A 27,754-nucleotide genomic window follows, 5' to 3' on the forward strand; every position below is an offset into this window, starting at 1 on the left:
GTAAAATAAAATTTAATTTAAATAAATTCAATGGCTTTGCATTAGCAACAATTTTGTAAATTAAATACTAATTGAATGATAAGTACTTTGATAAGTTCAATACAAGAAGATTTTTGGACAAAGAACAATGTCAAAACAATATAAAAATATATTAATATAAGAAATCTATCAGTTTAAATAATGCAATAATTAATATAGGTATTATTAATATAAAAGAATTTATTCTGAAAACACAGTACCCATCTTAAGTATTATAACCTATATTTGATTTGAAACAAAATTATTAAATTCAATGACTAATAATAACATCTTCCAGAAAAACTGGTTTTCTAAGAATAAAAATATCCTTAGGTTCTATTGAAAACATAATTTACATGTATTAAATGTTTTAATAACAATACATATTATATTATTATGGACTTTTTGTTGACGTATAAATGATCACAAGACCATTTAGACATTTTTTTTCTATTTTACCTACTATTCAAAAGGAGGTTAGGTAATAATTCAACAGCTGCATAGTTAAAAGCAGCATTCAAATTACTAATTATTCATACAGAATATATTCCCCAGTTTTGTTAATGGTGAAAACAGTATAGGTACATATACAAAAGGATAATCTATTGAAACAATTCGATTTCATCCATATATTTATATTACACATTATGATTTAAATCAATAACACAATAAGTAATAACAACAATTAAAAAACATGAGATTTGTAGGTCGACAACTTTCGGCGTGGTCCATCGATGTGATAATGAAATATTTGCGGGAACCGAGTGCACCGTATAAAGACAGACTCCAATTTCATAAGTCGTAAGACTTTATTTTAAATAAATAAAAATTATTTTTTATTAAAGATATACGTTTCCTCCGTGAGGTGGATCCTTGATAAAATAAATTTATTCATTACGCCACGAGTGAGTATGGCTGAATTAGAAATATCCGTTCAAAAAAGTGTCACCAGATAGTCGAATCTCAACGCCTTCTTGGCGAGAACGAATAAAATAATATTATAGTACAGCAGCTCGTCGCGGAATAAAATGTCATTGTGATGATAGATACAATGTATGTTGATAAATAAATAATACTGTATCGACGCGGCACGATGTTTCTTAATTTAAGGTGGCGTGTGACATGGGACCGGTTTGGGTGGTCTCTATGAGCCCTTTAAGGGGTCACTCATTTCCGCTTTCGATCTTTGGGTAATCCTCTACAGACCTACAGTTCCGTTTTTGTAGTAGACGTCCGCAACACATATAACAATGTGAATATAATATTATTATTAATAATTGTTTTCGTTCTATTCAGTTTGCAGTTGTCCTAATTTTCCGTTTTTTCTATAACGCAGCGGATTTTTAATAGCATACAATTATACGACGAGGATAATAATAGTTATTATTGTTATTATTATTGCTATTGATATGTATAACATTATAAGCATTGGGCCTGCAGACGCGTTGATGTATATATAGTCAGTATGGTTACAACATACAACACAGCGGCGGCATGGCGATTGATAACTCGTCCACCTCCATTCAATAGATTTGAATCGTTTTCTCAAAAAGTGCTTGTTCGACGTATTTCTGTCGGTAAGGTTTGGAAACGTATAATGCTTCGAGGAACACTCGTTGGCCAGTCGTGTTCTCAAACGGTCGAAACCATAGCACGAATCCAATAATAACGTCTTCTACAGACACACACAAAAAAAATTATTATTATTAAGTTCTAAGCAGTCAGTGTTGTATGGATTGGAATATTGGGCAGTAGACATTATAACAGAATAAGAGATTTAGTGTAGTAGAGATAAGCAGGCCAAAGTGGTATGTGGATCGTAAATACATGGAATGATCAGGAAAGATAAAATAAGAAAATAATTCATTAGTGGTAGTATACTAGTACAAGAGTAGCTGTACCAAGTATAGACAAAATAAGGGAGAATAGATTGGGATTGTTCGGTTATGTTATGAAGAGATGTTATTCAAAGTCAGTTAGAGTGACTTTGGATATATTTATATGAACGTAGATAGAAAGAGAGGAAAAGAGATCGAAGAGTAGATGGATAGATAGAATAGATAATGACGTGAAAACAGTTTTAGTGAGAAAATGAGAGATGGGGGATAGAGCCTTATTTATGGAGGCTTGTGTTAGAACAATTTTGCTGAAAATCCATGAAATGACCAGAGCATTTGGTTAAAGACCGCGCAATATATCATTCGCTTATCCTTGTGGTACTTTATAGGAGAAGGGGTAGGCTAAGTTGAAAATAGTTGACTATGAAATTGTTTTTAGTTTTGTTATTCTTATGTTATATACCATTTAGATAAGTAGGTAATCAATTAAAAAAAAAACCGCTATGATAATAATAGTGGTGGGTGTATAGAATTTTGGTAGACCATTTGTATAATATGAAAGCTATGTGTCTCTTGCATAAAAAACTATATTTTTGTAAGATGTCTAAAATCTAAAATATCCAATTCATTGAATGATTTTGTTAAGGTGCCCTTTAAAATTGTAATTGTAAATCCAGTTTCACTTACAGCCTAATAATATTATCATTTGCATTATTTATGTTTATCTAATTAAATCGTTCGTCATTCCTATATTATCGTTTGTAATATTAATAGATACGCGCGAGACATAAACTGTATGTTAAATATCAAAATAGAAAATTAAAATTAATTACCTTCTTTTCTAGTTTTTGCTATGAAACATTGGAAACTTGGGTTTTGAGATTCGAATCCGTCCCTTCTGAAAGCTACAATTATAGGTAATATTAAATAGTGGTCATATTATACGGTATTATAATAAAGGTTAAAACATTGAATTAATATTTAAACGCGATATTTTGTCATGTAACCAGGTGTCCAGGTCCATAGGTATCTAATCTACTATGGCTTTAGATAGTATGATCACAGAATAGATAATATATGGCAGCGGTTTTCAACCTTTTTAGTTTATAGGACAACCAATCTTGTAAAATATCTTTGAAGCCCACTAATGACTAATACAGTAGTACACCTATACACGTATGTATATAATATATATAATATTATTAGGTATATCATAAAAAATAAAAATATATAATAATATTATTTTAAATATATACGTTGATAATGTTATTACTATATGGTCCACGGCCCAATTTTACACTGCCCGTGACCCACTTGTAGGCGCGGCCCATGGGTTGGGAAACGCTGATATATGGTATGGTCATAGGACGGTGTACTAAATTCTACAGAATGTTTATGTATGTTAAAAATGTTCCCCCGAAATCAGTTGATTTTTACCTTAGATTTTGTAACAATATTTATTAGTTTTTTTTAAAAAGCCTTAGATACTTAATTAATAATGATATAAATATTTAATTTTAAAACACCACTATATAAAAATGATTAGAAGTTATATAATCATATATTTTTATATATTAATATATATATATGTATATTCATATATTTTTTATATCATATATTTTTGTTAGTTATCATGTAACTTCATTCTGCTGGGAGTGTTCTATGATCTTGGTATTTGGCGGAAAACGTTCGGTACCTACTACCTAATCATTTTTTCTCCTTTCGTTACGGCATTACGCAACCATTCTATCTAAAGTCGTGATACCTAGCTACCTATGCATTTTAGTATTAAATAAAATATCACTCACTGTCTTTGTTCAGCTGTCTGCTGCTTGGTATACCATATTCGGAATAGTATTCCTAAAACACGAAAAATAATTGGCCAATTAGGTACAGTTTTTAAAAATCAAGATTGCACAATACGTACAATATTTAATTATTAGATGTAGAACCTAAATGGTAAGTCATTGATTTTTTAAGTTAATATTTTTAAAGTAAATATAATTTTATCAATCGATTTGTGCAGAAATCACGCTGAACTACTCTCACATTCCAATAGACCCGCAACAGCGATAAGATAGTGTATAATAATAATTTTTTTTACGTTTATATTTATACTGCTCTATAGTAAGTTAGAGCGAATAATATATCATAATAAACCACTTCAAATTAGTGTTGTGTATGTTATTGTTGTAACAATTATTCGTATTTAGTGATAAAAAAATGTACGTGCAAATAGCACAGCAGTAATAGGTATTAGGCAGTAATATATATATAGTAATATAGTAATATATAGCGGTAATAAAACTACTGTCGCAGTGTCGCACTAGTTTATAAATTTAATATATTATAGTTATAAATAGGTGTCTACAGCCAAACAACGATCAACGAGTGTCTTATGTTATCATCGGTGTATACTTTTAAATTATATTATAGTATTATACTATTATTTCGTGATCTATGTACTTTATAATAAAATATTATTTGCGTACACGGGTACCTAATTATAGTGATTTTAACTAATATCGACAGTTTTAATTTTGCGTAGGTATATCGGAATTTTGATAATGTCATTATGGTATCATGCCTAAATAGATATTTATTAATCATGGATAGTACGCAGCTGTTATAATCTCTTTTACCTTAGAGGTTAGAGATGGTTTGATCATTTAAATGCTTATTACCTATATATTAGCTAGAAAAAGCTGTATGAATGTTTGCAAGAGTTTGCTGACCACAGTGTATAATTTTAATTTTCGATTAAGTTACTAAGGATAATTAAAGTTGAATTACGAAACGAAAAAAAATGGGTTTGTAGTAAAAATACTTATCTTGCAATTTATCGAGGTTTTGATATAGGTAGTCTACATATACATTATGTTATAAAAGGTGTAAATTCTTTAAATGTTTTACAGCTTTAAATAACTAACTTTTTTATTAGCTAATATTTCAAAAACAACGACTTTTAGGTCTAGGTGGCTTCCTCAATATTGTTCAGTAATACCTATTATGAAACATATAACAATAAATATATAAATAATAAAGGAATATATTGTTATGCATATTTGTAAATTGTTTAAAAATTGTTTTTCCTTAAAATCATTGAAATTTAATGTTAAGGTTTGTCTTCCTACTTCGTGATAAGAATTATTTTACATAGATATTAAAATTATTTAATTTATATATTTCTTGAATTTGATGGTTTCAGTATTAATTACTTCTGAGGAATCTTGAAAAATTTGAAAATTTAGTATGTCTATAAATAGCTAAGAAATAGTCGAAATATTTTGAATATTTTATCATTAATGGAAAATTATAATATAAATATTTGATGAAAATGTCGGGTATTTTTCGAGTGGTTATTCGTTTTTAAATAACACAAAAAAAAACAATATCGATTGAATTTGCCGAAAAATTCACGTTTTTCTTTAATTTTTTTCCAGGTTATAAATTTTACTTTTATGAATTTTTTACTTTTAACCCAAAATACAAAATAGATCCAATTTGCTACAGAAAACCATTCTGATTTTTGAAAATCGAAATATTTAAAGAAAATAATAAAACGTTCATCATTGTAAAATAAATACATTTAACGTTCTGCTAAAAATCTAAAAATAAACGAAATAATATACATATTATATAATACAATAATGCTTCAATAGACGTCTGAAATTGGAATTCTCTGGCAAGTTACATTACAACAAAGTCTAAAACCTTTAATGTGGTTACAATTGTGACAGACGGGTTAGGATTGAGGCTTTTAATGAATTTGAAGCCAAGTTTGTTAATAATGTCATATTGTTGTAGACTATAATCGTATACTACATAATATGTCAAATTCGTATGCTATCGCATTTGTATATTAATATATTATAAATTTTAATAATATCTGGAATATGTAATAAAATATAATAAAATAAGTATATATTTTATGAATGTAAATAACAATATTATACTTTTAAGCTTTTTATCAAATTTAAAAAAAATACAAAAATGCCATGTTGGATATAGCTCCCAGCACATGTCCTGACAATATGAGTGATATATGGAGATAGTTGATTAGTTTTTACTATATAATTTTGTGTGCGCATACATGACAGAAAAAAAATGTATACTGACGAGCCCTCTCAAGAAAATGTCATCGTCATATACCCACATGTGATGTCTCAGTCTTACACATTGGCAACATAAAAAATGTACGTTCAACCGGACCAATTTTGTGTTGTTAGTAATAATATAAAAGTGAATTGATCTATTATTAAGCTTAAAGTTAAGAATATTACACATTGTTTTAATTTTCAGGAAAGTTATGAGCTTTTTATTTTTAAATAAAAAGGACTAATTTTACATATTCGTAACCAACTTAAAAATTAAAAAGTATTTTAAATAAACTATAATTCTATCAACAATAATATTATTATGTAGGTATGTTTAATTATCTTATTTTCTCTTACCTCGGTAACTGGTAGTTTTGCTTTTGGCATATTTTATTAATATACGTATGTACGGCGGAGGGGATAGGTATATTATAATTATTATAGAAGGTATTTAGATTTATGTTTAAAAATCTAAAATCAACAAGGGAATACAGATAATGTTCTTTCTTTGAGTATTTTAATAATAAGTCAATTCACCACTCTAATATTATTAAGCCAACAATAACAGACTTTATTGGAACTACTTAATGTACATTTTGGAATATGTTGTGGCATTATACGTTACTCTGCAGGGATAGAGAAAACACACCGTCCTCTTAATAACAACCATGTAACGGCGGTTATTATGTATTGGTATGTCCGACTTATGCGGTTATTGTGGTTATATCTACGCGGCGTGATCATCGTTTCACGTTATGCCGCGGTAGCCGATAAGCCGGTAAGTATTGTAGTCAACACGTGTTGCAGTCGTGCACTCATAATCACTAGATATAAATGTATATAGGCAACGTGCATTAATTATTATAGTTTATATTTAGTTAACTCGCTCATCACATAGGCGTGATAGGTGTCCACGTATATTTTATTTATCTACCCATTTTAATAGGAGCGTACCTATACAACAATAGGCTTTTCACGTGAGCTGCAACAGGTATCCCACCGTACACGTGCATCGTGTCAAATGCCAACAATTCGAATCCGGTTTATTGGCCCAATAACCTGCCGGGACCAAGTTCAGTTTTCTCTGATGTTTAAATATAGTTTAGCGGCTTTTGATTATCTTTGTTCACAGATTGTAGTAACACGTCATCGTAACGGAATTATATTTACAGATTAATGTTTGAATTTTAAGTACCTATACTGCATACCTAACTGTACTATATAAAAATATTATACTAGTCATACCGAATATCGGTTATGTATATATATATATATATATATATATATTCATTTAACTAATTAACTACCCGTTTGTCCGAAATCCAATTTTATGAATTGAAATCATCGGAAAACGGGGTTTGATTAAAAATATGATATTAAAAATGTAGGTAGGTATGCTGTTATTCAAAAAAATAAAAACATATCTGAACTGTAAAAATATAATTTTTTTCTAAAATGTTGTTTAAACTATTAATGATTTTATGTTATATGAAAAAACATTTAAGACAAAAAGAGATTTATTTATTTTCGAGAAAATATGAGTAACCATTAAAATAATCATCTCAATACCTTGTATGTTTATGAGTTTATGGGTTTGCGAATTCAGAATCAGTGACCTAACCACGGAAAAGCGCAATTGAAAGGAGATGCGGAGACAAGACATTTGGCCATTTGGGGTGGCGTTCACTTCCATTTTAAATTTTATCACTAAAAATGTAAATCCAACTTCGAAGTGTATAGTGAATTCAATGTACCCTTTGGATATTAATAATTGTAACAATTTGATATGGAAAAGATGCGATTTGTGAGTACTTATTTAATAATCATATTTGAATTGAACAATATCTACAGATAAATATATTATTTTCATCTGGGACTATAAACTAAAGGTATATACTATCAGAGGTGTAAAGTATTTGAGTAAAATTATTTAAATATTGGTATTCAAATACTTTTTTAGTTTTGAATCCTTTATTCAATTACTCCTTTTCTTTCTTAAAATTAATTTAAATTTAAATAGTATAATGCAGTAATGTAAACTGTATTCCACATAGACCATTAGTTACAATTTAGTATTCACTATTTAGCATCTTAGACTTTATAAAACTACAAATTAATTAATTACTAATTTTCAAAACAATAGGTATATTAAAAAAAAAGAATTATGTTTACTTTTACTGTGCTAATTATTTCTTAATTATAATGATAAAATAAAAACAGACTCTTAAAACATCGATTATAAATTATTACTATTCGTACAATAAAATAATATTAATAAGTGTTATTTATGTTTGTGAATTCACATAATAGTATCTAATAGATTTCGTGTGAATAATTTAATATAAAATAGAGTTGAAAATTCAAATTCCGAATCTAATAAGATTAAAAATGAGATGATTAATCGTCTACTTACAAAAATAAAATAAAAAATTATTACTTTTTTAATTAACAAATGATTTTGGTTAAATACTCGTATTATAATGAGATCTATCTTATACAATTGTATAACTATACAAGACGTATAATTTTTATTGAATTACGTTATAATATACTAAATGTAAAATAATGAATAAACTATCTTACTTGAACTAATTCATAGATTTGGTCGCAGTCTTCTATCTCAGCTGGGCAGATGATGAAATTAATTTGTGGAACACCTTCTACCAATGATTCCATAGCGCACAACGTTTTCATTCGGCTCATTTTGATTTTGTTTATAAAAATAAATTCGACTTTTAATAATATTTATTTATGCAAATATTGAATATTCTATAGCAAAGAATATATGTATGTACTTTTAGGTATAATATTTATTTTATTATTTATAGAAATGTATAAAACCTAAATTAATTTATATATTTATATTATAAATTATAATATTATGTACTTTACGAAAGTAAAATAACTAATAATTAATTCAAATAAAAATGTATTGAACTACGTGAATTTGTATAGTTATGTACCTACTACGTTGACTAGATAGTAGACGGTATCTAAATGAAATGTTTAATTTTGAAGTATAACCTTATATAATATTATGTATGTACCTACTACCTACTATTTATTTTATGGATAATTTAATTAAATATCAAGAGTTCACATTGAGATTAAAATGTGTGACTGTTGTACAGAGTGGTATAAAAATATTATTTTTAATAACAATGGTTTGTTACGTGATTAATTTATTTTATAATAAATAAACATGATAATTCTATCATATTCTATTATAGTTGCAATTGAAACATTTTAAGTTTTTTACAGTGCTCATTTTAGATATGTTTCACATTTGTCTCAAAGTTGACAGTGAGACTTGAAATATGTATTAATTAAGTACATAATAACTTTATTATTATTATGCTCCTCTAAATAAAGTGATGTACAGTCTATAATCTATATTAAGTATTTCATCTAAATACTTTTACGTAATAAAATAATACCGATAAAAGTATTTTTATTTTTATTTCTATTAACTATATCGTATCAGTATTTATTAAAATACCATTCTAGTAATAGAACTATGACGTATAACATACCAAACAAAAGGTAAAATGCCTATTATTTTTTAATTCAATTTATTTTTACCACTGATATATTATTTATGAACGATTTCCCGAAGTATAATACATTAATTTAATAAATTAGCTACATAATTTACAAAATACAATTGTATAATACTATAACGTTATGGACTATTGAACTTTCATTACCTACTTTTTTGAATCTAAATTATTGAAAAAAACTGATGATGATTAGGTATGTTAGCATAGGCATGTTTCGGTCTAGTTAATAGTAATAATAACAACTTACAATTTATTTTAGATACTTGTAAATGAAAAAAATGTTCATCAACTAGAGATAAATTGCTAGTACGAATTATTTATTATTTCTATTTTTCTATTTTCGGTTAAGTTAGTAAAATATATTTATAGTTAATAATGAATTAAAAAAAAAAAGAAATCATTTTTTAGTTTTGAAAAAACGGCGACAGCGTCTAAATGGATATACTGGATAGAGTAAACACTTCTGATTAAGATATTTAAAACTGTTTTTTAAACCTAAACTTCTATAATTGTTCTTGTTAGTTGTTCATAACATAATAAAACGGTAACCATTATAATATAATAGTTTATTCAAGGATGAATTACACACTTAATCAGTTAATCAGATTTTTAAACAAACAAAATAACTAAAGCAATCAATAATCATATTAAGTATCTATAGAATGGTACCTATTAATTAATTGTAAAAAATGACAATAAATTAGTAGTTGTTGATTTGCAATTTGCTCAAAACATTTTGTCGAAGATTTGTTAAAAATATGGTTGAGATAAAACTATAAAAGGTGTATGATCTTAAAAGATTCAAGGCTAAAAAGTAAGTAAGCCTTATAGGGATAATAATTAAATGCATAAATATAAAATGTACATATTATTACAATTCAAATAGATTTTATTGTAGGTTTTAAATAATATAATTATTTTATTACATTCAACATTAATATTAAAATATTTATGAAGCCATATAACCGCCATCTACGTATAAATTCAGGCCATTAATCATTGTTGAATAGTCACTCAATAGAAATATCACTGCATCAGCAATATCATTAGGTTCTGAAAAATATATTATGAATTACTATACATCTACCTGATATTACATTATACAATAAAATTATAGTTTTTAACAATAATAATGCAAAATGTTGGACAAATATATAAATATTTTCACTTGCCTGCAAATCTTCCTAATGGTATTCTATTCATAATCGGTCCTGACTTCTTCGGATCTGACCATGCTATCTTCCCCATAGTGGTCAATACTACAGTGGGATTGACATTGTTTGTTCTTATACCATGAGGACCTAATTCTATGGCCATTGTCCTTGTTATTTGGTTCAAAGCTCCTTTAGATGCACAATATGATACATGATCTGGTATTGCTCTCTAGAAATGTAATTTTTCAATTACAATCACACTGATACACTATTATTTACCATGAATAATATTTAAAAAAAATTAAAGCTTTTCATTAGAACAATCTATTTGATTCTTACAAATATGAAATAATCCGAAGTGTAAACAGTTTTAATATAAATGTGTTCATAAATTATAAGCTATAGATATATAGGTATACCAAATATGATGAACATAAAATAATATAAAATATTATCGATAAGTAATAACCTCAGATATAGTAGAGGATACATTGACTATTGATCCTTTGATTTTTTCAGAAATCATATTTCTAGCTGCAGCTTGGCTTGCTCTTACTATTCCTCTGGAGTTTACGTTTAATGTACTAAAAACAAAAATATCATTTAAATTATTAATTAATAAATGCATTAATAATATTGTACTCTTTCAATTTTAATGTCGAAAATAATCATTAATAACTCAAATAACTACTGTAGAGTTTGGATGTTTCTAAAAATGGCAATCAATAAAATAAGTAGGTAGGCATACTAGTTATATGACACTTAAATTTATAGATAATATGTATACCTATTAATAAACATATGTGACCAAAATCCATATTTTATAAAAAAGTTAGGTTAGGAATATGAAACAACATTCGTAATTTTTATTTATTGCTTGCTTAGAAGTGATTAACTATTAATAGCTTTGTTCAGTATACATCATATTACTCGTACATGTTTAGAAAAACATTCTATATTAAATGATAAACTTAAGTTAAGACCATAAATTGAAATTGTCTTTAAATAAAAGTAAATAAAAGAGTAAAGTACTAGAAAAACATGAATTTATAGAACGCCTTCCCTGTGTCTTCTCCCCAACCCGGAAGTCGCACGTTTTTCACCCAAACAGCATAATTTCCTCCGAAGTAAAAATTTAATAAATATATAAATCAATAAATTATTTTTTTTATCATTATTTATGTATAAAACATAAAAATATAATTCAAATTAAACGTTATAAAAATATAAAATTTCTAGTATAAATATTACAAATACAAAATTAGGTAAATAATAATAACTATAATATTAGAAATTTTAATTCGACTAGTATTTTTTTATACTAAGATAGCTTACGGACACTAAGTTATTCAAAATATCTTAGTTTGAAAAATTTTTTGTACAACTTTTTAACTGTTGGGTTTTAATAATAAATATTAAATAATAACGGAATTTACGAGAAAGTACCTGAAAAAAAGTTAATTTAGGAAGGACGTCTAAATACCGTAAAACAATTATCAAAGGAAAAATTGAAAATGCTATAATCAGAAAGCTCAAATGTTTAATACTTATCTGCAGAAAATATATTTAAATTAAATTTTTTTTTTGGGATTTATACATGTTAAAACTATTACCCTTTATTAACTTGTATGGTAAAAAAGACAATAAATTATAATTTTTTGCGGTTTTGTATATTCATTTTGAGAATAAAAATGTAGGTACGTATAGGTATATAACCTATCGCTTATTGTCTTATTTGCTATGTGCCATTTGTTATAACAGCTACTAATTCCATCTATCCATTAATAAAAAGTTAATCTGTATTCGTACTGATCCCATCCATGTTGTGTCGTCTCCAAAAAAGGTTCAATGTGTGCCACTCCGGCGTTGTTAACTAAACCGTGAACAGGCCCAATTTCTAGGATTTTACAATATGTTGAATCCCAATCACCAATGTCCACTGCTATTTTGGTCATTTTTTGGCCAGCTTTACACGGTAGACTTTCTATATCTCTTCCGATTGCGAACACGTGCGCGTCCAAACCTAACAATCTTCCGGTAATCACTCTGCCCATACCTAAATATTTAAACAATTTTACTAATGGTACAAGTTCATTGATGATGTATTTATTTTTCATTTGTAGTAGAAAACTAGTAGATAATGAAATAAACATAATTATATATTATCGTTTATAAATAGGTTACTATAAATAAACTTATAAAGTGAAAACAATCTAAATAATAAAACAGTTATGTGGAATTTTAAAGCTAGACGACGTATCAAATTGAAGACAATATTACTGTGTAAAATGTCTTTGCCTACACTATAAAAAAACATATGAGTATAATAAAAATAATAACGGAGTTGTTGGTTTTGAATACAACTATTGAAGTATGTGCTATTATGTCTTGATGTTAAAAATTTAAATAAGAATGATATATGATAATATTTTAATATTTACCTGCACTTGCTCCAGTTACGATGAAGCTTTTGTCTTTGAAATACTTTTCCATACTCGGACGCTTTTCAGCTATACCCCTGGATAAAGTTCCCATAACGCAGCAGTTGTTCAAGTGTGTTGATAATTTGTAGATGGAACGAAACATTTTGTTACTTATTATTCCTAAACTAAAAGCAGAAAAAATAATTTAAAAAAACAGAGGTACAAGAGGGTAAGTACATATCGAGTTAGTCGTCAATATGAATTGTGATATATGTATTAAATTTGAATTCAATAACATATAATTCATTGTAAACGAAAATTAATTCTGAATCTAAAGAACAATGAAATTCCAGTCCTATATCACTCATAGCAAATATTTCATGTTATGGTTTTTAAATTTTTCATGTTGCGATTAGATAAAGTAATTTATTTTACTATTAGTAATACAAGAAGGTTGAATTAATTTTTTCTGAAAACATTGCTTAGGAAATATCAAAATATTGATGTGTATTTAAAATATAATAATATACATTATAGGTAAAAGTAATAAGTACGTAAGGGAAGACTACCATAACAAAATAATGAATACTATTATTCATAGTTTAAATATGTAATTTCGTCCAAATTTGGACTTCAAATGCTTATAAAAATAAATTGTGTCTATGTACGTATTTTAAATATTTATATTTTATATTAATATATTTTTAAGAACAATTTGTTTAAAAACAATAAGTTTTTTGATCGGACGAAAATTTTTTTCGACATTTTTTGGAATAAAACAAAATTTAAATTATCTATTGATATCAAAAAAGAGTAAAAATATTTTGAAAATTATCATATAAACATTTGATGAAAATGTCAAGTATCAACATATGGTTATTCGTTTTCGAGTTACACTACAAAAAAATTTTTTTTTTTAAACTGGATTTGTGTAAAAATTTTCCTTGAAAAAAAAATGTTGTTTTATAACGTAAATTGGTTAATTTTGTTTATTAAAATAGGATTTTCTTAAATTATTTTATTGACATTAATTTTGATATATTCTTGTAACTACAGTTATACTTAATATACTTATTATAAATAATATATTAGTACATATATATAGTTAGTATTTTTAATACAATAAATAAAAAAAGTTAAATAAACTAGGGTTGAAAAGTATAAGTTTTCATAAAAAATGAATAGCTGAGTAATAAAGTTAAAAGTTAATGATTTTTTAGAACGCCTAGATAATAATTATTTTAGTTATTTACCACTCATTCCAAATATTTTACCCTAACAGTGCCATTGGGTAATGATGACATATATATATATATATGTCTACTATATTATACCTACCTATTCTATACCAGGCCTATGCACAGAATTTCATAATAGAGAAGGGGTTTGAAAAAAAAATGTACTATAATAGATACATCAATAATTAGTAAATAGTATTATATATTTTTATTGTTTGTGTTTATGTAAATATTTTTTTAATGTATGGTGGGGAGTTGAACATTATATAAGATGTAGCGCAAAAACACATTGAACTTTTAAGTACTATTTTATACAAATGTTTTTTTTAACATTTTTGTTGTAGGACCGCTCTTTTAAATCCGTTGAGGTTTAAACTTTAAACTCGTCTACACGGGTTTAAATATGGTAGAATTAAGTAATATAAATGTAAACATAAAATAATAAATCAGTTATACAATTAAATGTTAAACCGAGGTTAGGTAACTCAATCGACCATTTTATTTTTCATTCGAAAATTATTGTTTTATTGTAGGTGAGTGAAAGTGATAAAACAGAAATCCCAAGTTAATTGATGATTGCTGCCTATTAACTTTAAGACTTAGTGTAGATGCGTGATATTAATAAAACATTCTTAACATTATTCTAAAAAATAATATAACAAATAACGCGCATTATCCGTCGCAACCGTACCCATCGATCATCGCTGTTCTTATTAGTTATTGGCGGTGTCACGGTGACGACGATTAGTCTAATCTTTTGTTTTTGTTTTAGCTATCTACCAATTTAAATTGTATGAAATTAAATTATTATTCAATTATTTGATTATAATCTGTGCTAATAACGCAAACGTTGTGAGTAGAGGTACCGAAGAATTGGATTCAATTTATAATATTTTCTATAGTGTAATAATATAATTTTTGTAGGTACATAAAATACTTTAGTTTATAAAATAATAAACTTTATAATTCATTCGACCAATATAAAAATGATTACCATTCACACACATATTCAACCGCCAAACGATAATATAAATGGGGCCCACCCCCGTTACCCAAAACGCACGTAAACGCGGACGGCGGCCAACCAGGAAATTCCCGGTATTCCGATCATAGGTACGGTTTTCGATTTCCTTCATTCTGCGGCGATTCTTCTAGTTTTATAAAAAAATAATAATTTTTATTACTTATATTTTTTTCACTGTAATCAACAAACAGCCTCGAGATGTAATAAATTAATCAACGCTTAAAACCACAGAAAAAACGGTAAGCCCACCGTAATAAGATCATCAACGAACGGAACGAAAAAATAGTATATTTATTTTGTGAAATCCTATAATAACAGTTTGTAAGCATCGCGAAAAAAATATTTATAGTTCATACCCTCCACATAAGTACCTATTTCAAATATCATTATATTCAACACCGTATTATACATATTATATTGGTACTATACCGTGAATGTTCAGCTCTCGTTATTTTCAATCAACTATTATTATAGTATACAGATAAACCGTAATTATTATTATACTGGACGGTTTTATAACATATAATATACGAAATACTTCTGACTGCGTTTGCCGTTCGGCGAACGGAAATCGTGAATGGCGTTATAATATTATTACAACTATACTGACATCACGGATGATGAACAAAACTGTACAATATGACCAGTGGCAGCGATTCGAGTACACTGCACGGAGTACGGACCATTTATATCAAAGAGTACGCATAACATTACGAGTCGTGGTCGCGACTACCTCTCTATGGCGTACTATAATAGTGTCTCGTCTTTGTTGAAAACCACTATTTCTCTTGTGCCGCGACGATCGAATCGTCCAAATGTACGTTACGTAACAGGTCCTGTTTCCTCGACCTAGGGTGTCGGCTATTCTGACAATTGAAGTTGTGTACGAAATTCGAATTCCGAACTCCTTTCTATTCCGGGTTATTTTCATTATTAAATATTAATGCAATTTGAATCGAAAAATGCTAAATATTTGTCAATTTGTCCACTTCGTATACGCGTATCATCGACCGACGATTATTTAAACATTCAAACATAACTCGTTGATAACGAAACCCGAGAACACTTATATTTGCAAGAATTAAGGCAGGTATCCATTACAGGGACGACCTGGGGAAATATTATAGGACGGTAAATGTTGATTGTCTCAGTCATATTTTTCGCGCAATGGCGAAGGTGGGGAAAGAATCTTAGGAGGTAAGCTTTGGAATAGTTTTGAAACGATACCCATAAATATATAATTATTTTTTTATTAAATGAAGATGAAGTGAATTTAGGTACCAAACATATAGACTAGTTTTTAATTAAATGTAAAATTTAACTGTCCAATATTAATGTTGAGTATTTTTAATCAAAAAATATATTATAGCTGACAGTTTTCAAAACTAACGGTAAAATTAGTTTATCTAGAACCTGAGCAAGCCGCAGTCATCCTAAATAAGTATAATGAATATCTCGTTTTTATATGTTCAATATAATAATAATATTATATATTATTTATAATTTAGGTACGCGTGAGGTTAAGACGAAAGTGTTTATTTTTATTTTTTATCTGAGTTTTGCATAAGGATCGGCTACAATGAGTAATGACATCAATGTATAAATACTAAAAATGTTCGCAAAGGAAATTTGTTAGTAGTTTTAGTCAGTATTATTTAGTAAACATTTTTAATTGCCCTTGTGGTTATAACTTGAATTAAGATATACTTGAGTATATCTTAATTCGTGGATTATAATAAAAGATCCTTTCTTATCAGTATAAGTGGTCGGGAAATATTTAAAAATATACACTATCTAAAGACTAAAAGTCGCTATTGTCACAAAACTATCATTAATTACAATAAATCTTATTACTATTTTTATTACTGATTTATTAGGTAATCGTGTCTATGTTTAGTCAAATGTTAGTTTTGGAGTATTTTCAATTACAATTTACAATTCTCAAGTAACCTTTTTTTTTATGTTTTATATTTTTCATAGATATTATTTACTATGCAATTAAATAATAATAATATTTTTTTGATTTAACATAATATATTTTAATAACAGCAAAAAATTAATACTATGTTTAAATAGGTATCATTAAACTGTATAATAGATGTCAAGTGGGTCACTGTGATAGATCACGCAGATGTATTAAATTTGAATTCAATGATATATCATTTTCATTGTACACGAAAAACGATTCTGAGCGGAGACGGCCTATCAGTCTTCATCAGTACATCACTATAAGTATATTTCATTAGTTATATGTTTTTTGATGTTACTATTTTCTATTCAAGTAATTTATTTTACTATTAGTAATACAGCAAGTTGAATTAATTTTTACCAAAAAAATTGCATTTAAAAATATTATTGTATTTATAAAATATAATAATATACGTTAATTTTTTATGTCATCTAAAATAATGTTCTGACAAGTTTAGTTTTAACAAAATAATGAATATTGTTACCCATAATTTAAATATATAATTTTGTCCGAATTTGAATTGAAAATGTTTATAAAAAGAATTATGCTTATATACTTAGTTTCAGTATGAATTACTTATGAAAAACTTTGTATTCAATTTTAAAGTCTTAGCTAAAATAATGGCACATTTTATAAATTTTTAACAAAATAAAATGATTTGAAAATGTTTGTTATTTTTAAGAATTTTGTTAAAATTTGAATTTCCAATATTTATAAAAATAAATTATGCCTATGCATTTAAAATATTTTTACCGATCTACGAGAAAAACAAATGTGTTATCTTGTTATAAATTTTCAAGTTTTTTGATTGAGCGAAAAAAACATTATATTATAAACGTTTAGTAAAAATTTAAAATAACTACGGTTATTTATTTTTTTATTACAACAAACTATCAAAAATTGTTCAAGGAAATATTTATTTTATGCAACGTCGAAAAAATTTGATCTTTAAAGCCCTAAAAAATTACTCCATAGAATTGTTTTCATTAATAGCTTATAAAGAACCTCTTATTTAATTTTTAAATATTCTATAAAGAACATTTTTAATGAAATTCTAATTACATAATAATTTGAAAATTTTCAAGATTTATCATTGTAAAATAAATGCATTCATCGCTTTGCTTAGAATCTAAAAAAAAGTTTTATTTATAAAATGAGATAGGTCAGTTAAATATGAAAATTAGGCATGAGGTATGTCATTTCATGATTAGATAAAAATAATAAATTATTCTAATGTTAAAATAAAAAATAATATTTGTAAAAGGTGACATTTCTTATTTTCTTGAGACAATTTAAAAATTATTTATCTTGAAGGGACCTAAGTCTGATAACCTAACTTCACCTAACTTATGACGAAGACAAATAACAATTAAGTACGGTATCACATTAGTACTTATAATATGTATATATAATATATATATAATATAGGTATAGTTTATTTAACTAAAATTTACACAATACCTATTTAAAAGTAGTCTTTTATAAATAGCGCATTGTTACAACTTTAGAGCTACGACAAAATATATAATGTCCTTCATTTCGCTCAATATATAAAAAATAAAAATCTATAGATGGACACTTTACAATATCGATTTGACATGGTTTAAAAAAAACATTTTAGACTTACGGTGGAAAACCTAAAGGTACTTGAAAATTATAATAAACTACGACATGATTATTTTATATTATGCTTTCTAAAATCGCATAAAAACCATTGGGATGTTTTATATTTAAATACCACATCGAGCCATTTGAAACCCCATAATAATTTATGCCTTATAGTGTTATAATTTTGAGTTACGTGGAAAATATCTTGCATGTATTAAGAGCTCATTAATTATTGTCAATATTGTAATCAACATACGGAATCAGCACGAGTAAAAAAGAAATCAATAATCCCATTGGTAGGTACAATAAATCGGATACATATATTATTAATAAATTATATTATTTACTTCTATGATATTTTATTTTATAAGAGCTAATTGTAGTGTACACGATTAGATAACGTTTTATTTGTCAAACACAAGAAAACTGTATAATATGCCGTATTTTATAGCACGCACCTATTATTCATACAGTTATAGTAGCATAGGTGTTCTAAGACTCGGTTATTACTTATTATTATTATTGTTATTATTACCGAGCAGAAAACGTTTTGGGACTCGTAAAACGGTAAGTTAATATTATTATATCGCCAGTGGCAGTAATAGTGGCGGAGGCGACCGTGTTATACAACAACAACAACAGTAATAATAATAATAATAATATACTAATTGTTATCTGAAACTAAAACCGTTAGTGCACGTCATGTACGTTACACGACGAGCGAGCGAGTATTATACATATAAAGGTGATTGCGATGGGGTCGGTGGCGGAGGCTGATAATTAGTTGAGCGCACGTTTTAGCTGGTTGGTAAAATATTATATAAGCTTGTTTGTGCATCACGGTGGACGGTGTTACTTATGCTCGTGCATATATGGGATGCGTGGTTGGAAGTCGGAATGGCGGAAATGACACCATATTTTATTGCATGGAAGTCACCAAAGACCCGTTCACCGTAGCCATATCGTATAATATAATTAATACAATATATATATATATATATTATATGAATATAATACTACGCATACGTGTATATATATATGACATTCTGGAATCTACTGTGTAAGTACATGTATATATAGATACAGATTATAGACTATTATAAAATTACCGTGTACCACATTAATAAATGAATCACTGTAGGTACATATAAATAAATTGTATGTTACTGTGTACTATGATTCATAATTTAAATTGTACGCAGTATTAGCGAATGGGTAGGTACTAAATAGTTGTCAATGCTTCCAAGATAACACGATAAATTCATACTGTACCGTAAAATGTTTGAAATTTGAAAAATAAAATTGATAAAAGCTGTTTTCATGGTGGTGCTCTTGCTTGTTTTGCTTGTTAATAAAATTATGTTTTTACTTTTTAAACCGAGGTATTTTATACTTACGAGATTCCCGCGGTAAACAAAATGACAAAATATAGTCCGATGTGGGCTTAATATTACTTTGTTATAAGTTATAACGGCTTTTATGGCTTAATATATTCACTATTCATCTATTCACTATTGCACCGTCACTTCTCATGTACGCGTGATTAAGGAGTATTATATTGGTCTCTTAAAAAAGTATTTATACACCTAATTATAGCAAATATCTTTTTACGGCTTTACAAACATTTGAAAATTCTACTAAAATGATTTTAATGCTATATATATAGATGCCATAATGATAAAATTATAAAAATATAACACAAATTCTTACATTTTTTTAAATGAAATCTAATCAATAAAGGTACGTTTATGACGAACAATTACTTCAACAAAAAATCAAAACGTATATATTAATTATTTATTTTTTTTTTGTATTTTATCAATGTATATTGCGATAACTAAATATGATTTAAGTTGTAATAGATAAGTTATTGAAATCATTGTAATTTTTATAAAAAGAAAAAAAGAAATCATAAACTATATAGAAGATTGAAAGAAATCCCACTGTTTTATTGGAAATAATATTTAAAAGTATCTTTTCTGAATGTTTTTTTCATTCAGAAAAAATGCATGTGAAGTATAGTCCACTATTAATTATTTACATGTAATAAAACTATTGTCATTATAATTAATATTTCACGACAAATTAGTATATCCATTAAGATCATTTAACTCTTTTATTTTCACTTCATTATTTTTATTATTTGATTAGTTAAAGTTGTTCAAATTTGTAGCAGTTTGACACATAGAGAATTTTGTGAAATATTCAATTTTAATTCGCCCAAACTCATCACATCTTAATTTAAAAAAAATCTACATAGTAAAACATTCACTATTAGTCACATATTTTAAATATATTCCTTTGCAGATTTATGAAAGTTTGAAGTTATTTTTTATGAATTTAATTTAAAATAATTATTTTTATAAATAATGCTATTATAGAAATAATAATACATAGTCTGTTTTTTGTTGTGCATTCAATTTAAATTGGTATTACTATATTTGCACTTGTATCTATAGGTATCTATACTTAATGACAATAATATACATTTTATATTAGGATTGAACAATGTTATCTCGATCACTCGAACATTTTAAAGTTCTTTACTAAGCAGCTCTAAAACTATGTAAATAATATTAATTAAATAAAGTACTTATTTAACATAGGTAGGTATTGATAATAAAAATTAATTGAAATCAGGTATTCACTTTTTCAGATTAATTTAATATTTCTAACACAATTCTTGTCTAAATCTATCATTCCTTAAATTAAGTTACATTTTTAAACAATGCCATGTATTGGATGACTGATGAGTTAACGTGTTTGTCGTTTTTCTCATAAAATTAATCCGAAAAATAAGATATTGTGATATAATGATAAATGTAATCAAGTGTCTAATATAACAAGTGAGTTAAAAATGTAATCTTATAAATAATGTAATGCGAATGAATGTTATAGTTATTTCAATTTAATAATGTTAGTGTATTTATTCATTAAAAAAAAAATAATTTAATAATTGATATATATATTACGATTTAATAGTAAAAGTAAATTTATGTTATTATATTTCTCGCACAATAACCAATACTGATAATCGTATGAACATCAAATCAATAAAAACATTTTTTATAAGCTAAAATATCAATAGAATTGTATGTCTCAATTTAGATCATATAACCAGTTATCTTTAATTGTTTGATTATATTATATTATTCTAGATGTATAGCGGCTAATTATGTAAAAAAATAAAATCGAGGACTTTAATTTTTTCAGGCATTATTTCAACTTTTTAAATAAATTAAAAATATGGTTATTGCTTTGTTATAAATTATTGTAATATTTAAAATAAACAGAATTGATAAAAATGTATGGTTAAATAATATATTTTAATAATTCAAATGAACTATTAAGTTTTTAGTATAAATTATTAATGAGAATTATATAAAAAGTAGACAATTATATAATTTATAGTAATATGCAATACTTATATAATACTTATACCTACTAAATATATTTTTGTGAAATAATATTTTTAATATTTATACAATCATCTATTACACTTACACTAATATTATAAATTTTTGTTAGTTTGATAAATTATTATTATATATTTAAGTTTTAATTATATAATATGCTAATATAACGTATTTTATTTATGGTCGATGTTTTCTATTATTTGATTCGATGGTATGTTATACATTTGTCGTGTTTGTAAGAGAAAAATAAAAATACATTTCAAAGGATTTTTTTTTATTCGATGATAACGTCCAACTTTGTTGTTCGAACTACTATATAACCGCCAAAGGAAAAAAAGTTTATTTAATCAGTAAAATGAATTTCGTTTAATAAAACTTTAAACTGGATACGTCTGCCAAACACCTTATCTTTCATTTAAATTAAATTGTTATTTTATTTCAGTATTATTTCACTGCTTGAAAATTAATAAATGGTTACGTATACCTAGCATTATAGTAATATTATACTAAAGTTAATTAAATGTTAATAAATTATTGTATTTAACAGTAACTTATATAATATCTAATAAGAATTAGTGTAGTAATAGTTATATAAACATGAAATTCATATTTTCATGAATGGTTTAAAATTGTATAGTATAATAAGTACTTGTATTTGAAAACAATTTTTTATAAAAGTACTAAGATGACCCAAAACAAATGCATGTTCATAGATAACTAATATACATAATATAATCGTGGGGACTTTGCCACCGCATTTCCTTTAACAAACTCTCAAAACATATAACCACAACAATTTCATAATAACTTATATTTTTTACTATAAAAGTTTCAATGATAAACGTGTGTAGGTGGTGGACTTTTGCAATAAGTTAGGGTAATATTGGTATTTTTTTTTAAATAGATCAATGATTAAATATAATTTAATATTTAAATTAAGATGATATTTATAATAATATATTCTATTTCTATGTGCTTATATGTTTTGTGCAAAATTTTTAAAATTATAAGTTCCAAATTCCAATTATAACAAGAAACATATAAGGGAATAACTTGACATTGCAGGAGAGGCCTATAACCTTCCAACAGAATTGACAAAATACGTTAACATTTCAGTAAATGAATATTTTTCATTAATTTTTAGAGGACGCTGTACCCTCATGTGTTGTCTCGGTCATATTAATGTACATAATAGAAAATTTGTGTTCAGCGGAATCCATTTTATTCTTTTAGTTTTGATATTAGAGTCAATTTACCTAATATCAAACTTTAAAGTAAGAGTATTATCTAGGGAATCACGTAGGTTTTTATTGATATTTTCATTTTAAACTGGGTAATAGCTATGTAAAATATAAAAACTTTAAAATGCTCATAATTCACTTAAAATTAAAATATCAATAAAAGCCTACGTGATGCTTTAGCTAGACCAATTTGATTAAAGGTAAATTGACTCAAATATTAAAGTAAATAACATAATAAAATGGATTCTGCTGAACACCAATTTGCTACGACGCATGGTGCGCGGGTACGATGTCCTCTTAATTAATTATTGTCTTCTCTTGTTTTTAAGATAATAATTTTTAGTATTCTATTGTTTTTGGTTAAAAATTTGTAGATCTATTTATGATTGTGATTGCTTACTACTTATTATAATATCTAAGTATTAAAAGTAATTAATATATTATATGTATTCTCACTGTATTAGCTATCAATATTCACACAAATGTTGTATTTTTGTTTTATGTGTCCGGATTCGAAAAAATTAAGTACGTTAAAATATCTAATAACGTAGTTGAGGTATTTAGTTCCTCTATTCTCCTCCACAATTGAAGCACCTAGTATAAAAGCCTATAAAAGTACTGTTGAATCATAACATTTTATTTTTACACGCACAATAGTTTAAAATTTAAGTACTTAACTCAAATTATTGAAAATAAAATCCAGTAAAAATCATTGAGTTATTTTTTTTATTTTGGAAAGTATACAAGGACCTATTTTAAAATCCACAAAACAATGTAATTAGGTACAAAAAAATAAATATATATTTTATGCTATTGTTGGAACAAAATGACGCCGGTACTTTAAAAGCAGAAATGAACAAAAGCATTAAAATTGAGGACACTTTTGGTCGACAATAAATGAAAAAAAACTTTGGTACTTAAAAAAGTTTGCTGGTGATTTGATTTGATATACCTGTTTTATTTATGGCTGTTATTTATTTATCATATTATTATCGTTTTGAATATACGTATATAGATAATAGTTGTTTGCTAGGTATAGATATAATTGTATATAATGTCAAATGACTTGAAGAATTGAAAATTGATTTCTAAAACCAGATGGTGGTATCATTATTTTATAACAATATTATTCACTATTTAAGGATAATTGTTGTATCGTTTTAACTAATTCACACTCTTAGATTCATAGCTAGAGGAGGAATGTACCGGTTTTATAATGATATTTGTTTTATTTTATACCTGTCATCATGTTGTACAGAACATTTGATTCAATCTTAAACATTGAAGGTGGTCTCTAATATTATATTTTATCTAGTTGATAATTTATTTATCAACATATTACAATTTGGACATTTAATAATTAACCAACGAAAAGCAGCGAAAAATGAAAATATATTTACATTAGGTATAAAGGTTATGTTGATACAACATGAAAATGTTGTTATTTTTTGCTATAATATAGAAAAGATATGTGTAGGCTTAAGAAATTCAAATTATATCATTAAATGTTTAATTTTTGTTTTTACTTTTTGTACTATAATGGTGTAACACGCTGTAACCTAACTAAATTCAATACATTACTATATGATAGAGGTATTGACATGTATATAATATAGATATATTATGTTATCAGAACTTGAACTATTCGTATTTCCAAATCTCTACTTATTATTATATTAAAATACGTTTACAAAACGAATCACGAAAAAACACACTTAATTTTTGCCAACTTATAGACATTTATATAGATTACTTTTTTCTTTTTCAGCCTTGAAACTTTGTCAACGTGAAGAAAAAAATAGTTTGGACGGCAATCGCATACAATATATACGACAGCGAACGGCAACGGTTCTTGAGTACCCCAGGGAACGATAGAACTTCACGCGCCATCAGGAGCCAAAGCACACAAATCGTCTTTTTGATTTCACGTTTTATAATTGAAATTTTTATCAATCACTAACTTTTACTAATCAGTTTTTTGCAATTTTAAACACATATATCAAAACTTGTATGAGTATGCGATATGCTTACATATTTTAAATAAATTAAATAAAAAAAAAACACACACACACACACACACACACACACACATATAATTATATATTTTATCATTATTTATACGCATCATTTCTCATAGTTGTATTATTGATTTCCATACAATAAAAGTTAAATTAAATTTAAAACTAAGACCCGGTCTCAAGCTGTTAAATTATTAAATTATTTATTTTTTATTTAAAACTGTAATTTTCAAAAACAATGGTTTTATTTGGAGTTTACTTATAAAAAAATGTACGCAATTAAATATATACACATCAACTTATTCGATGTGAAAATGAATAAAAGTAAGTTTTAAATTTGTTGAAGTACCACAGCGCGTCGTCGGCGCGATGATTGGTTTAATTTAAATAATCCTGTTGTCATATTAATCGTTTTGAGTAACACACGCGTTACATGTCAGTACGTGATTTCAAGACTACCGAAATGTGAAAAGCTAGTATGTGTAAGTGAACAGTTTCAAATAATATATTTATATATACCTAAATAATATAATTTTTTTATTGAATAAACAGAGAATAAAACACGACTTATCTAAACGCAACAGAATATACCTATACTGTCTACAATAATATGTGATTAACAGTTTTGAATTTACAGCAATGCTTTCAAGTTTCAGTCCGTAATACCTGCATGTGAATAAACTCCATATATTCGTTGAAATTAACAAAATATTGACACTGACTACAGTACCTAATAATAAACTTAATTCTAGTTGAGACTTCAAAGATTTAAATTCCCTGATATAATATCACGACGAGAAAGTAGAAACCTCGTATAAATTATGATCATGATGTAATACATACTATTTATATAGATTTATACATTTAAGGGATTATGTATGATATATTAATATGTGCAACGTGTAATTAGTTTTGACACGAGAGGAAATCGTATAACTTTAAAGTGAAAGACGCCACGAAGCTTTTACATTTTTCTTCGAAACGAAATGTTTTTGTATAATGTAACCACTAAGCAACATATGAGTTCAGTTATGATTTATTTTTGGAAAAGAATGCATTCCTTACAATTTTGCGTAAACGGATTGTCGTTGTTAATTATTCAAACTTTTTAACTGTGGGTATGTTTGTCACGTATTAGTGAAGTATAATATTTAGCTGTTAACACTTTATTAACAGTATACGTTATACACGTCACAGACTACATACGCTTTAAAAGTAATATTTTTTTAATACATATCAAACACATTCATGTACACATAATAATATATTATAATATACAACTCCCATGGGCTGAATGTTGTTATACATGTTATAAAACGAAGGTGTAAGTTCCGAATCGCTTACACACACCGCGCGTGCTACATAGATATAATAAATACAACATACGTCCTCTCTCGTGCCTCGTGGGTTCGTAAATTGAGATTGCAGAATATAATATAATATTTAAATTAAACTGAAAGGCAATGAAATCTACTTCGGCGGTTTCGGCTAAATATTTAAAACAAAGTACCTACGTATAATATATAGTCATTTAGATTTTTTATGAAACGAAAAGGTGCAGGTCGATATGTATATCTTTAGGTATTATTATTATTTATTTGTTAACGCGACGCAAATGTGCACAATAAATTTCAGTACCTATATTGAGTTTATTGTCAAGTTTTCTAAACGGTGGTTAAATAATAACAATAATAGTGAGAAATAAATTATACTAATGGAAAATTATTTTTTTTTTTTTTAAAGTTTTCGTTTACCTACTATTTATTTGATCTAAATTTCGATAATACGGGCATTTTATTTTAGTTTCATTTTAGATACGTTTATTCAATTTTAAATATAATAAAAATTAAAACTCATACAACTATTAATTACTTTATTTATATTATGTTTTATCATTTAAATATGTATATATATATATATTTATATTTGTTTAAATTATGATCATGTCTAAAAGTAATTAAATTTGTTTTTTTAAACTTTGATAAAGATATGGTCAATAAAAAAGGAAAATAATTGTTTTAACTTCCTTTATTGTTATATAAATGGTGTGAGGATTGAGAAAATAGTTTTTTGTTAAATTATTTATCTAGTTCTATAAATAAATAAATATATATAAAAATAATAAATAAAAGTTGAATTGCAATAAACAA

General features: G+C 26.1%; 2 protein-coding genes across 3 annotated transcripts; both read right to left on the reverse strand.

Moving 5' to 3' along the window:
* Positions 1 to 623: 623 nt before the first annotated feature.
* On the reverse strand, positions 624 to 8,927 carry LOC113560770 (spermidine/spermine N(1)-acetyltransferase-like protein 1). 2 transcript variants are annotated; one of them, XM_026966829.1, is made up of 4 exons: positions 8,537 to 8,784; positions 3,665 to 3,716; positions 2,690 to 2,761; positions 624 to 1,693 (listed from the first exon to the last, which is right to left on the reverse strand). In XM_026966829.1, the coding sequence occupies exons 1-4, from the start codon at positions 8,654 to 8,656 to the stop codon at positions 1,542 to 1,544; spliced, it is 396 nt and encodes a 131-aa protein (XP_026822630.1). In that variant the 5' UTR covers positions 8,657 to 8,784; the 3' UTR covers positions 624 to 1,541. The 2 variants fall into 2 exon arrangements, with proteins under 2 accessions (XP_026822630.1, XP_026822631.1); XM_026966830.1 differs by lacking the exon at positions 2,690 to 2,761 and having other exon boundaries at positions 8,537 to 8,927.
* A 1,535-nt stretch (positions 8,928 to 10,462) lies between these two features.
* On the reverse strand, positions 10,463 to 20,455 carry LOC113560769 (D-erythrulose reductase-like). The gene is made up of 6 exons (XM_026966827.1): positions 20,327 to 20,455; positions 13,109 to 13,275; positions 12,477 to 12,723; positions 11,137 to 11,251; positions 10,686 to 10,896; positions 10,463 to 10,566 (listed from the first exon to the last, which is right to left on the reverse strand). Exons 2-6 carry the CDS (start codon positions 13,251 to 13,253, stop codon positions 10,463 to 10,465), a joined length of 822 nt encoding a protein of 273 aa, XP_026822628.1. The 5' UTR covers positions 13,254 to 13,275; positions 20,327 to 20,455.
* Between the last annotated feature and the right edge of the window lie 7,299 nt (positions 20,456 to 27,754).

This window comes from Rhopalosiphum maidis, chromosome 1 (assembly GCF_003676215.2).
Source record: "Rhopalosiphum maidis isolate BTI-1 chromosome 1, ASM367621v3, whole genome shotgun sequence".
In the NCBI taxonomy this organism is placed as follows: Eukaryota; Metazoa; Arthropoda; class Insecta; order Hemiptera; family Aphididae; genus Rhopalosiphum; species Rhopalosiphum maidis.

Coding starts and splice junctions, on each gene's coding strand:
- LOC113560770 (XM_026966829.1), bottom strand. CDS start 8,656: ATGAGCCGAATGAAAACGTTGTGCGCTATGGAATCATTGGTAGAAGGT. Junction 3,717..8,536: donor AAATCTATGAATTAGTTCAA/GTAAGATAGTTT, acceptor TTCGTGTTTTAG/GAATACTATTCCGAATATGG. Junction 2,762..3,664: donor CAGACAGCTGAACAAAGACA/GTGAGTGATATT, acceptor CTATAATTGTAG/CTTTCAGAAGGGACGGATTC.
- LOC113560769 (XM_026966827.1), bottom strand. CDS start 13,253: ATGTTTCGTTCCATCTACAAATTATCAACACACTTGAACAACTGCTGC. Junction 11,252..12,476: donor ACACAACATGGATGGGATCA/GTACGAATACAG, acceptor TTTTGTTTTTAG/TACATTAAACGTAAACTCCA. Junction 10,567..10,685: donor ACCATTAGGAAGATTTGCAG/GCAAGTGAAAAT, acceptor TATATTTTTCAG/AACCTAATGATATTGCTGAT.